The sequence below is a fragment of the Phoca vitulina genome, unplaced genomic scaffold (genome assembly GCF_004348235.1).
Source record: "Phoca vitulina isolate PV1807 unplaced genomic scaffold, GSC_HSeal_1.0 scaffold21, whole genome shotgun sequence".
Lineage (NCBI taxonomy): Eukaryota > Metazoa > Chordata > Mammalia > Carnivora > Phocidae > Phoca > Phoca vitulina.
This window is the reverse complement of record NW_022589724.1, coordinates 11,194,921-11,208,714: the sequence shown is the minus strand read 5'-3', so window position 1 is coordinate 11,208,714 and position 13,794 is coordinate 11,194,921. Positions and strand designations below refer to the sequence as shown.

Below are 13,794 nucleotides of genomic sequence, written 5' to 3'. Positions count from 1 at the left end.
AGAAATGGGAAGCGCTCTGGCCACTAAGTCACGAAACACTGTTTCAGTTCAGAACTTAATGCATTCTGTCCGGTGTAATTTTAAAAGGTAAAAGATTTCTGCTTTCATTCAAAGGGAAAACTTCTTCCTCTGCAGCTCTGTCCACAGTGGGAAGGTGGGAAGCTTGGTTGGTGCTCACCTGCCTGGAGCTTCTGGTTCTCGTCCTAAGTGCCTTGGAGAGAGCTGGGAGTGGGTAGTGGCTGGGAGGGAGGGAGGTGAGGTAAGACCTTACTTGACTAATACCACCATGAGATGGGCAGGGAAGGAATTAAAGCCAACACGTTCTCTTTCTTGTTTGGGAGACCCACCCTCTCCTTGCTGGGATCTTCCTTTGACAGGGGAGGGAGGATGCACCCCTGCTCCAACTGGCTGCTTGGAACTTGTCCTCTTCTGTGTGCAAGGGTGAACCTCCAGCTTCTCTCTGCTGCTCTTCCCGCCCCTCTCTGGGCAGCCCTATGCACAGGATCTAAGGAAACCTCACACCTCTTCCATGAGAGGCCCATCTCTGCTCCACCGGACACCCGCACCGTGCTTCGTGCCCACAGATTTTAGCGAGGAGGTCTAATGCCCACAGCCAGCTCGCTCAGCTACATTGTTACGAAGCTGGCAGCTACAACCTGGAGCCTTTTGTAGGGCTCACGTGTGTCACCTGCCAATTCCCCCATTTCCCTGATTTTCAGAGAATGTATACCAAGCTGCTTGAGGGCCCCTTAAATCCCTTTCAGCTTGAGGAGAGGACGGCACCCCGGCCCCCTCTGTGGGGGTGGGACTCTGAAATCACTCAGTTTTCTCTCCAACAACCCTCTGTTAATCCCCAACTCCTGACACAGGTGCGGTTGAAAGTTAAGGATGGAATTAAACTGGATTTTCAAATGACTCCTCAGTTCCACTCCTAGGTATGTGCCCCAAAGAACCGAAAGTGGGGACTCAAGTAAGTACATGTCTATGCCTGTTCACAGGAGCCTAAAGGTGGGAACAGCTCAACTGGCTACCAGCGGGTGGATGGATAGACAGAATGTGGTCTGTCCACACCATGGCAATACCACTCAGCCTTAGAAGGGCAAGAAGTTCTGACACATGCTATAACCTGGACGAACCTTGAAACCATTATGCTAAGTGAAAGAAGCCAGATACAAAAGGTCACATATCGTATGATTTCATCTACACCAAATGTCCAGAATAGGCAAATCCATAGAGACAGCAAGTAGATGAGTGGTTGCCAGGGGCTGGGGGAGGAGGACTGAGGAGTGATGGGGCTTCTGTCAGGGATGACAAAAATGTTTTGGAACTAGATAGAGATGGTGAAATAGTACAACATTGGGAATGGACTAAGTGTCCTGACTTGTTCACTTTTAAAATGATTAATTTTGTTATGTGAATTTCACCTCAATAAATTGCAATTTCTTTCAAGTCATGTATGCTTACCCAGCCAACCCTCTGGTTCCCTCTTGCCATCTCTGACTGCATCCTGTCTCATCCACATGGCTCTGCCCTGGTGCCCATCTCCTTTCACAGCTGCCTTCCTCCTGGGAGAGCTGCTCTATGGTGTCCCCTTTCTCTTCCCTGCAGGTGATTGATTCCCTGTGGGAGACCCTTTGTGCTTCATGCTTTTATGTCTCACACACAGGCCAGGCAGAGCACCTGCATTCTCTTTGGTCATATTTATGGAGCCCAGAGAGTTACAACCGAGAGCCCTCATTATTGCCCCTGTCATGAGCCTTTCCCTTTCCAGGTCACCAGACTGATGGCCGAGGACCAAGTGCACCGAGCAAGCAGATGGTTTAGGTGACATTAAGAATGGACTAGGAAGGCGTATCGAGAGAGAATGTGTGTTAATTACCCATTCATTACTTCAAATGTTCTGCTGCTGAAAGGACTCACAAGATTCCAACGTTTTATGCTCAGACAGCCTTGTCCCAGGGCAAGGGTGCAATGCAGGAGAGAGACACACATCGGAAGGGGTCTGGTACTCTCGGGGACAGTCTTCCTGGTCTTCCCCTTGCTGAGTCACCCAGGTCCCACATCACCACCAGTGTACGTGCAAAGAGCCTGAGCACTAGGAACCTCAAGTCTACTTGTGGTGGGCGTCTCCTTATAGTGAGCTGGTCCTCAAAGCACAGTGCAGCTATGTGGCCGGCCTTAAATGGTCAAAACCCCACGGGCTCCACAGTGGTCTCTCTGTCACACAAGGAGGCAAGCATTATTCTTTGTGTTAAAAGACAAGGGAGATCCTGATTAGTCCAGAGGGCTTTCTAGTTCTCTGTTCCTCTCATCTGTCCTTGTAACTATTCATCTTCTTATAGGTTGTGCTGTTATAACTCTGGAAAAGGATAAACTAGATGTGGACTGTGGACTGGGAGAGGATAGACAACCCTAGTCACATTTTTTACCAGCTTATTCCTTTAGGCTGCATTTGGGTTGTTCCCTTGCCAGCTTCCGTGGTAGCAATGGAAATTCTAGAAATAGTTTCCTAATCTCCAGAAGCCAGTCTACTGTCTGTCTCAATGCAGGGAAGCTGGGGCCCCTGAGGATCCAGGGAACAGGCACACCTATGTTTTCAGTAAATGGCTTGGCTGCATCTTTCATTTCCTAAAGCTGGACCATGCCCGTGACCACAGGTCCTGGGGCTGATGGAGGAAGAGGATGAAAAAGATGCCAACTTAAATAAATCTGCCCTCAGGACTTGAATGCTCCCCCTTGGACTGTAATGTGAGAGAGAAATAAACTGTGTTCTTTCAGACACTGAATTAATTATTGGGTCTCTTTGTTGGCAGTCTAGCTTTGCCCTGCCCAGTCCAGAAGCAGACATCTAGAAATGGAGTGATCCTGTAAAATGTGTGTGTGTGTGTGTGTGTGTGTGTGTGTGAGTGTGTGTGTGTGTGTACACGTGAACAGCAGGGGCCAAGGAAGACATGCTGTAGGCGAGAGAGCTGGAGATCATTTCTATGGCCCACCAGAACCTTTGCATGGCTCAGTAGGCACTTGTGATGATTAGGAGGGCAAACCACATGCCTTGTTGGAAAGAACCAGAATTTCAGCATGTGGTGGTTCTTCGCGACAATGGCAGCTTTTAAGCAGACTGTCAATTTGCCCACCCGTAGCCCCGACGTGGGTGTACACACCCAATTTTCAGCCCCCCAGGAGTACCATCTCCCTCTCTGCACTGGTCTGTGCTAAAGGCAGGCTCTACTGGTCTGAGAGAAAGCGGAGCTGACCCAGGACCAAGACGGGAGGTGTGTCTGCTATTGAATCAGGTCAATGAGAATGACAGTTTGGGAGGGAGGCTCATAGGCTCTGGCCCAGACAGCCTGGATTTGAACCTCCTTCCACCCCAGGTCTTGTCACGGGTACCGAGTTATTCAAACTCCCTGAGTGTGAGTTTCCTCGTTTGTAAGGTGGAGACGATACTACTAGGATGTACCTCAAAGGAGTATCATAAGAATGGAGTGAAATAACCCACCTAAAGCGCTCAGCACAAGGCCTGGTGCATCGCGGGCCAGTGCAAGGGCGCAGATAGATGTCTGCTGCCCTCTGGGGGCGACGCTCAGTTTTCCACTGAAATGGAAGTCTAAGTAAAGGGCCACATTTCACCTCCACATAGGATTGCACACGTGGTGGTTTCCATTTTGGTGTTTTTGGTGTAGCTATATGTACGATCTCAAAGGATTCCTGTGCTGTGCTAAGAGTGGGAAATGTCCTGACTCCCCCGGGAAGGCTCGTGGCTGGGGAAGCGGCTTTCACCCTAGAGACTATCGCCACCTAGTGGCCACACTTCATGCTTGCAGGTAAAGGCCGACACAAAAAAGTGAGAGACTCCACCCTTCCTGTTACCAATGACGCGATCCTGCAGCCCTCCTGTTCATCCAGGGAAGTTCCTTCCTCAGTGTCCCCTGGCAGGTTCCTAGCACCGTATGACCCTCCACTGATGAGTTCTGGAATATTTCTGGCTTCTTCTAAACATCTTTTCACTTGAATCTCTCTCTCTCTCTCTCTTGCCCAGAATACCATAATTACATAGGTCCTACACTAAGGGGAAAAATTAAAAGCATGCTAAGAGAGTGCAGGACCTGCACAGGATGGCCCTATTTAACAGGCAGGTGTGGACATAGTGCCTGACTTTGGAGCAGCTTTGCCCCCACATTCCCGATGCTAAGAGCTCCCCCAATCCCAGTGAAAACCATCCCAACAACCCTTGTTTTCATTGTTCTTATATCCCCAGCATTTGACACGTAGTTGGCACTCAATAAGTATTTGCTGACTGAAGCCAGGGCTTTCCAGGAAGTATAGTCTGAGCACATTTGTACCAACCATTTCTATTCATTCCCCACAGCAACTCCAGAAGTCAGAAATCCAATCTAGAATGGATAAAGAAGAAGTGGTATATATATACAATGGAATATTATGCAGCCATCAAAAGGAATGAGATCTTGCCATTTGCAACGACGTGGATGGAACTGGAGGGTGTTATGCTGAGCAAAATAAGTCAATCAGAGAAAGACATGTATCATATGACCTCACTGATATGAGGAATTCTTAATCTCAGGAAACAAACTGAGGGTTGCTGGAGCGGGGGGTGGGGTGGGAGGGATGGGGTGACTGGGTGATAGACACTGGGGAGGGTATGTGCTCTGGTAAGCGCTGTGAATTGTGCAAGACTGTTGAATCTCAGATCTGTACCTCTGAAACAAATAATACAATATATGTTAAAAAAAAAGAAGAAAAAGATAGCAGGAGGGGAAGAATGAAGGGGGGAAATCGGAGGGAGAGATGAACCATGAGAGACTATGGACTCTGAGAAACAAACTGAGGGTTCTCGAGGGGAGGGGTGGGGGGGATGGGTTAGCCTGGTGATGGGTATTAAGGAGGGCACGTACTGAAAGGAGCACTGGGTGTTATATGCAAACAATGAATCATGGAACACTACATCAAAAACTAATGATGTGATGTATGGTGATTAACACAACATAATTAAAAAAAAAAGAAATCCAATCTAGAATAAGCAAATGGTCAAAGGTTCTGCTGAAAAAGTGGTGGGCCCCAAGTCCGAGGTCCCTGTCTGATCCCAGAGGTTTGTCAGAGAGACACTGACATTCACAGTGAAAATACTTTATGTCCAGGGCCATGGTCCGCAACACAGGTTCTCTGATGTCGCAAATGTGGTCTTCCCAGCATCCCCTCCTCCCTCTCCCCCTGCCACGGCCCCTGGCAACAGGAGGGGGCACAAGTCCTAGGCGGAGTGGTTTTGCTATCTGGGACTAATCACGAACATCCGAAGAGACGGTCACGATCCTGAGCCCCTGATTGCTACCTGCTGTGATTGGTTCAGAAGAACCATTCAGGCGAATGATGGCTCTGTTATTGGGGCTTTTGCTCCAGACCTCGAGGTTATCCTGTCTGTTTTCTGATCTCCACCAATTATTCAATATTCAGGGGTTTTGTGAACCAGTTGTTAAACCATTGGCATCTTGCAATCAGCCGTTGTAGGAATATTTATACCACAGAAACCAGCAAACGCTTGTAAAGACAAACAGAATGACCATGGCTTCATCTCCCAGAAATAACCCTGTGACATTTTTGGTTTTTGTCCATTTCCCTTTCTCAGTGAGCAGCCATTAGAGGCTAGAACATGCCTCCTTGTAGCTTTTGCATTCCTCAGTTTCCCCAAGAGTTTGAACAGGTGGGCCTGCTGTCAGCCGGAGGGTTGGAGGGAGGAGAGCTGAGACTCTCAGATGGGTAGCAAAGCCCCTTTGCAAAGCCCCTCCCTCAGCCACCAACACTGCCCTCTGTCTCCTGGGACCCGTGAGATGGGCCGGTTCAGCCCCTCAAGGCCTTTTACTCATTTCATTTTGAGGCTGCCCCCAAGAACTTTCTGAATAGAGTCAGGCCATGAGGCAAACACATTTCTCCACTAGACTAGCGATTCTCAACCTTGGTTGCACATTAGAAACACCTGGAGAGCTGCTCCGCTATGCCCATGTTCATAGCCATGTCTGAGCCCAATGAAGACAAAATACATCAGAATATCTGGCGGTGAGGCCCAAGTGCCAGTATCTTAAGAGCAAACACCTGGGGATCCTATGTGCGGTGCAGCCACATTAAGAGCCCCAGCACTGGGCAGGGATGCTCAAGGCTTGTTGCAGGTTAGTCTCCTGGGATGCTTTTTAATCGCCAGCCCAGACCAATTGAACCAAACTTTATAGCTCTCCAGGTGATTCAGATGGAGTCAGAATTGAGAAGTGCTGTTTTAGACCAAATAAGAATTACCTCTTATTTTGTATCTCATCTCAAATTATGCAACCACATTAATACAAAAAAGACTTATGGGGTCTTGATGTTGCTATCATCCCACACAATAAAAACTTCTTCCAAAGGTCAAACGAATCCCTGGATCTTACCCTGAAATCAGAGTCTGAACATATATAGATACTACGCCCTCTTCACATTTTCCTCTTAATTCGCTCAGCCCCTTTGAGGGGGGCCTCTCTGGAGACTCTGAATGGAATCGAAGCTCTGGTTCACCAAGACCCACAAAGCGTTGAGTTGGTGTGCTGGGCAAAGGCACAACCCCCCCCCCCCCAAATACTCAAAACAACCCAGGACCACATGTGACTGTATCTGCAGCTTATAAATCATGCATCCATTCCACAGTTTTCAAACGTTAAGTGGTATGCCCAGGCCCTATTCATTACTTACTCCAGGTCGGTGATTCTCAAACTGAGGTTCCTGGACCAACAGCAGCATCTCCAGGGGACGAGTTAGAAAATTCTTAGGCTGCATACCCTAGACCTACTGCATCAGAAGCCCTGGGTATGAGGCCCCAATCTGTGTTTAATGAGCCCTCCAGGTGACAGAGATGCTTGCTCAAGCAGGAGAAGCCGCGCTCCCCAGAGGCACGTCGATCCTATGAGCTGAAGACCACTGCAGAGACAAAATGTGGTCTAAATGGGTGGGCGGAGAACAACCAAACAAGGGAGAGAGAGATTTGTGATTTTATTCTTCTGGGGTACCCGCAATCCATCCCAGGTATTCAGAGCCTACCATCTATGAACTGAGAACAAAGCAGCCAGATAATTCTCCCATCAGGGTTAACGGACACTGAGAATACTATATCATGGCAGAATTTTTTTTTTTAAATCTTTATTATGCAAACATTCTTCTTTCTCTGAAAGAAAACATCTGAATGCTTGGGCAACATTTTGAAATTGCTAGTGTGCCATCTCCAGGGATTTTTGGAGGCCCTGTTCTTTGCCTTTGTGTCTTCTTATACCTTTAAAACCTTTTAAAGTCTCCCTTTGAATTCCCCATTTGTTCTCTGTGTTCCCAGCAGCCCAAGTTTGAACTTTGTGTGGGTTCTGTGTAGGGAGGGACATAATCACCACACTCTTGTGGCACAGGCATCCCATAATGAAAATGAGCAATGCTTCGACGTAACTTCATGGCCTCATGTGTCCCCCAGGGATTGTCTCTTTGACACCGATTAAGTACAGGGGAGGTGAACCTGGCGTAGTAGGGACAGGAGGTCTCGGTTACAGAGCAAAAAGCCTGCAGCCCTGCCATTTACCCATTAGTGGTTTTAATGCCTCACATTGGTTTTGCTAAGAGCCTCCTCAGTGAGAATCCCTGAAGATACCTTCTACCTGGACTATCCCAGACTCTGCGTCCCATTCTGAGTGCCTCTCCTGTGTACCTTGACACCCCTGGCTTTGCCCAGCACCCCCAGATATTAGTAGTGATGGATGCAAAGACCAGGACACTGGCTCCAGAGCTGATCACAACTCCGTTGTCCCCCGAAGATTGGAAGAAGTCACATACAGCGGGAGAGATGGAGGAAGAGACCCCAAGGAGAGGGGTGGGGTGGGGCGGGGGTGGGGAGGAGCAGGAGACCAAAGGTCTGGGGCACAAGTACTTGCGAGGGGCCACTCGGGGAACAGCTGGCTGTGAGGGAGGGGATAGGAGGGCAGGAGGAAACTTGGGGAGGAAGCTTCCTGATGAACCTGCGATCTTCATATGCCCTTCAAAGTCTGAAAGTCTCCATTCTTCAGAGGGGAGCCAAATACAGGTGCTGGGAATATAATAATAAAAACTAGAACCAAGAACCACATGCGAAGCTTGAGTTTTACCGTTTGTCCTGCTGTTTGCCCAGCCATCCCCTTGACTTTGGGGGTCTACCTACCTCATCCAGAGGCACCCATATCATTTCTGGGGTCCCATCAGAGGTTTGCAGGCTCTAGCTGAGGCAGCTGGAGACAGCATCACAAAAAGAGGCACTGGGACAGCCTGTCACAGTGGTGCCCCACCAGCTAGTATTGCTTTTTCGGTTCCATACGTGCAAGACGCAGATAGTGCCACACGGAAGTCAAGACCAAGGGCGCCGGCGCGTCGTCGCGTGGCAGATCCGGCTTCCACCCCCAGTCAAACAAGCAGCCATCATTTATAAAAACACAGCACACACTGGGTTTTAATGAGAAAATAATTGTATACTTGCACTGAATGCCTCACAATCACTATAAAACCGAAGCAGGATAATAACATTTAAGTGGTTAACATACACAGGAGAGCCAGATACAGAGTATAATTTTCAAACACAGTATTGCTGCTTTCCCCCCTCCTCCTCCTCCTCCAAATAAAAAAAAAAAAAAGTCCTTTGGGTAAAGGGCAACACAAAATCAAAATTGGCAGCTCACTCACTGAATGCTTAAAATTCAGGAAATTGGTTCTGTCACTAAAACTGGATATATTCACCATCTCTAAACACTTAGGCTATTTTTTTTTCAATACATAGTTTAATTACATCCATTATTTAGTTGGAAAAATGTTTAATTGTCTTCAGAGACAAGAGTCAACACTGTTTTAGTGTTTCTTGTGACGCTTTATATGTGTGTGTGTGTGGTGTGTGTATATGTGGACACTGATCTATATACGGCTTATATGTCATCGTCTAGGGTGGGCAGCATGCAGAAGTGTAAAGAGGCAAGGAAATCGCATTGTGTCATCCGAGTAGAACACAGCCCCAGCCTCCTACCACTGACAGACCCTGTTTCCATAATTTCTGGATGAGAAAGCCAAGGCATGTCAGTAATCAGCTCCGGAGGAATGGGAGCATCTATAAACACTGTGGAAAGGAACACTTTCAGGAAAGCTTTTAACATCTACAGCATCTAAACATTTGTTATAGTTGAGATTAACAAGCTTTCGTGCCATTTGGGGGCAGGGACGAGCATCAGAGGCCCATTTTTCCGACAAGCCTCTTCCTCTTGATGGATTAGGCAGGAAGGACTCTCCTCCTGGGGTCTATTGCATTTTCAGAAGATTAAAGGGGTTCATTTGGGATCCCAGAGCCTAGCACGGTGCTATGTACAAAGCCCAATGTTTTCGGAAGGAATAAAAAACTCAAGAGCGCAGAGAAAATCTGGCTCTTGCAAGGGAACTGTTAATTTACATTTGAATAGGATCGGAAGTGAGCGGAGCAGTCATCAGAAGGCAGCAGAGGGAACAAGCAAATGTTGGCCATGTAGGGGCCATAGTTAAGCAGCTTTGAGGCTAGGGTGGGGTCATGGGAACTCTGCATTTGTTGCCTTACCCACACACGGAGCACGGACCAAGGGAGTGGGCTCTAGAACTCTGCGCGATGCAATTCATGCTTCTGGTTCCATCGACTGTAGTCAACGGCCAACTGGTCTGCCTCTAAAGCGATTCCATGAATTGTGTGACCTCCTAAGCTTCCCAATCAGCTGCAAATTCTCCGTTTTCAAATGTAGGTGTAAGGTGGGTGGGTCCATGGCTTCCTTCAAAACAGAACAAAAACCTGCCACTGGGTCCTAAGGGCTGTTTCCTCTTAGGAAAGATGGTGTTGGTCTCGCTCATGTCTATATCACTACCAGATGCAGAGTCAGTTCCATTTTTAGTGCCCCTCATAAAACCGCTCCGCTCACCAGCCATCCTAGCTACCACTGTGCCCCGGGGACACACGAAGTCTCGTCCCAGCTGCTTTCGGTCCCGTGCCCACCGTGGGAAGCCTGGAAACCCTCAGGCAAGGCGGCCTTCCTGGGTCCTCCCATTTTACCCGTCAGGACTTCCCACCTAACACAGACCTCATTTTCCTGGGCATGGCTGTCTCCATGCCAGCCTCCCCCACTCGAAAATGAATTCCTTGCAGCAGGGATCTTCTTTGTGTCCCCAGTGGCTAGCACATTTTGTTGAGTATCCCTTCAGAATATTCAGGAGAATACCCCATATAACGATGGTGCCCACTACCCACCTTTAGAGTTTGGCTTCAAATGGCAGGTTCCCTTGGCAGTTTTAAAGGATCCTTGTGAGTTATCAGACAGTTGCATGTTTACTTCATGCCCACTGCTTGTTTGTGAATAAACTTTCCCCCCTAAAGTCAACACTAGTCTATTAAAAGAAGCAAAGATAACGTGCTTAACATCTACGTACACACTGTTGCGGCATTGCTACTTGTCAGAATAACATATTAGAGCTTATGACTTAACAATATAAAAACAGAAAGGAATTTTAGTGAGGTCTGGCTTAATTATTGCTCTTTAAAAAAAAAAAAAAACATAGTTTTAAAACAAACAGGAAAAAGAAGGCTGGTCAGTTTTTTTTCTCATGGCCAGATTTAAAAATGTTTCTCATCCAGAAATTCGGGGCACCCAATTATTGAATACCCTTATCATATTGCTTTAAATGACAGAGAGTAAACCTGGCATCCTCTACAGTATACTAAGCTATGAATACAAAGCATGAGAATAAATATGGTACTTTTCTAAATGTCAAATTACAAAACCGCTCAAAACTTTTCAATTGTGACTCATGCAAATACCAGGTTAGGTCAATTTAATATTACAAATACTGTATCAGGTCGGTGCCTCTATATCCCTTTTCATAAAAAAGAAATTCTCACTCACTCCTGACGCTGGCAAATAGCTTTGGAGGAAATAACTGTACACCCTTGTCCCATGATCATTCTGGAATTTTAATCCTTGTACACACACTTTACCCAAACACACAAAGGCACGTGCGCGTGCACACACGCACACACATGCACACGCACACACACACACACACACACACACACACACACACCCCATCTTTAGGATCTGTAGCTGATTCCAAGCCTGCGCTTAAATTTCTATTCTATATTTTTCTCTTTATCATCCTGAAAAACGCTGGTTGCTCAGCAAAAATAATCTCTTACTTCCTTATTTTCCTACTTTCTCCCTCCCTGTTTCTCTGTCTACCTTCATGACCTTTTCTTTAATGATTCCCTTCTGATCGATCCAAAATAATCTATCATTCTTCCTACCAAGGTCCACTTTATAATATAAAATATAGTTATAAACACCTTTTTATTTCCCATCCTCTGCCTCTCTTAAGGCAGAGTTTGCCCTTTTTCAATTATTGCCATTCTAAAAATACCCCTACCATCTTGAGCCAAGCTGCTGAATGTGTACAGATTTTACACATGGATATACTCCCCCCATCCCATCATAAAAATAGTTGTTGCCCACTAAATATAGTTTTCATATGAAGAAACATAATTGTGAAAATGTGTTCTCATAAACAGCAAATTAGTCAATACTATAAGCAGATGAGATCCTAAAGCTAAGACAATCCATTTGGTTTGGCTTTCTCCCTCTTTCTCAACCCCTTCCTGTAGAATAGATTGTGTTTGCAACATGAAGAAACATTGTCTTAAAAATGTGGATTTTATGTATTGCCATCATCGATTGCTCCCAATTAAAAACAATTAAATGTAAGAGAAATGGAATCATAATTGCCTCTTCCGGGCAAATACAGAGAAACTTGCATTTCATTTTATGGCTGCTGGAGTAAACGAAGTTATCCCAACACCTCAGATGCCACGAGTGAAGGTGGGAAGCTGGTGCAGGGAGCATCCTACGCCCTGTAGACTGCACCAGTGTGGGTTCTACTGCTCTAAATGGCCCTGTTACCAATGTTTGTCCTCATCACCCAGCGAGGCTGGTCTCAGTCCTGCCTGTAGGAACCATGTTGATTTGCTTGTCCTTTGGGATCAAAGGACTGGTCCACATCCAGGTGATCCTTTGAGTCCCCCCCCAAAAAAAAAAATCCTTTCTCTTTTGACTCCTGGGTGTTTATAGAGTTTGATGGGTGGGTTCTTTTCACTTGATTTTTCATCGTTGGTCATTGCAGCTTCTGGTCTACATAAGGATTGCGGAGTTTGTTCGCACTTTAATAAATATTCCATTAAAATGCTTCAATGTGTGGATTTCTTGGTTTCTTGGTAACCCAAGCACCAAAGAAGCTTCCTGGGTGGAAGGAAGTTTGTTATTCATTGTCTTCTTCCTCCTGGTTGGCATAGATCCCTGCCTCCCAGCGCAAGGCCAGGGCGCTCTTTCTTCGATTAACCCGTGTGGCCTCAAGGACCTAAAGAGAAGAAGGAAAAAAAATGAATCAGAGTTCATGGATGTTCACTACATAAACAAACCAGCTTTTCCGCTTTTTGTTTTGTTTTGTTTTGTTTTTGTCCTTTCCCTCTCAACAGCATCCAAGAAAGGGAAAGTAATAGTGTCTGGTATGGCCAGGAGGTAGAAGAGACGTGGCAAATAAAGTAGGGTGGGAGGTTCTGGATATGCATTCATTTCATAGCCAAATTTCATTTGCTCTTTGACCCATAGTTTTCAGTATAGAAAGATTTAATTTCCCTGACGTGTTCTCCATGTCTTTTTTTCTTCTTCCATTTTTATTGAAATTCTAGTGACTTAACATATAGTGTCATACTGGTTTCAGGAGCAGAATTTAGTGACTCATCACTTACATATAACACCCAGTGCTCATCACAAGTTTGCACATGTTTTTGAACTAGACTTGACTCTGCATTAAGTGTTTTGATAACACAGTAGGTCTCTACATGTTATCCGATCAGTGCTGTCTGATGGAAATGTTCTGTATCTGTGTCAGTAATATGGTAGCCACTAAGCTGCATGGCTATGGAGCACCTGGAATAAGGCTAGTGTGGCTGAGAAACTAAATATTTAATTTTCATTAATTTTAATATCCTCACGGACCTTGTGACTACCATATCGGACAGCACAGGTATCAGTTGTCTTAGTCTCTTTGTAAGCAAGCAAACCAGAAAATAATCCCAAATAACTGGACCAGTGTGAATTCAGCCCATCAAGCTTTGTGGACATACATAAGCTATGATCATATTTATATCATAAAAGTCTACTTTGGTATGACTAAACTTCCAAGAGAAACTAGGTGGAAAGAAAAACAGCTTCCCAGGCCAATAAAAAGCAATCTGAGCATGATGATGCAACATCAGGGCACAGGTGCTAATAAATGAAATGCAAGGTGACAAAATCCAGGACAGGTAGGCTCACCACTGTTGGGATAAGGCCTCCCTCCCTCTAGTTCACTAGAATAGTCTGTGGACTCCAGAGGGAAAACCTCAGCCAGGCTGTTCCAGCTTTGGTTTGATTGAGATGAGATCCAGATGGATGACATTCAGGTTGCCAACATATGAGAAATGGCTCAATTTCATGACACGGCACCACAAGCAAGCCCATGCATGCCAATCAATTAAATTACGGTGGCATTAGCTTAGGATGTGCAGGTTCTGATATTAAAGAAAAGTCTAGCAGAGCCAACACTGGTTGACGACCCAAACTGCAGTGAAGGCTTTGCTTATTCTAATTAGGAACAATCATTTTGGCAAGGGACGGAGATGCGGGCAACTCCAGAGAAGCAAGGAGGTGCAGGTTGCAG

General features: G+C 46.2%; 1 protein-coding gene across 10 annotated transcripts in view; it reads right to left on the bottom strand.

Moving 5' to 3' along the window:
• Positions 1 to 8,360: 8,360 nt before the first annotated feature.
• The window catches only part of PALM2AKAP2 (PALM2 and AKAP2 fusion), a 448,663-nt gene continuing 443,229 nt past the window's right edge, over positions 8,361 to 13,794 (bottom strand). For 9 of the 10 annotated variants that reach the window (XM_032418283.1, XM_032418278.1, XM_032418277.1 and 6 more), the window contains one exon: positions 8,361 to 12,450. In XM_032418283.1, coding sequence (XP_032274174.1) covers positions 12,352 to 12,450 — 99 coding nt within the window. In that variant the 3' untranslated portion in view covers positions 8,361 to 12,351. The remainder of the gene's footprint in view (positions 12,451 to 13,794) is intronic. The other variant, XM_032418282.1, reaches the window with a different exon arrangement.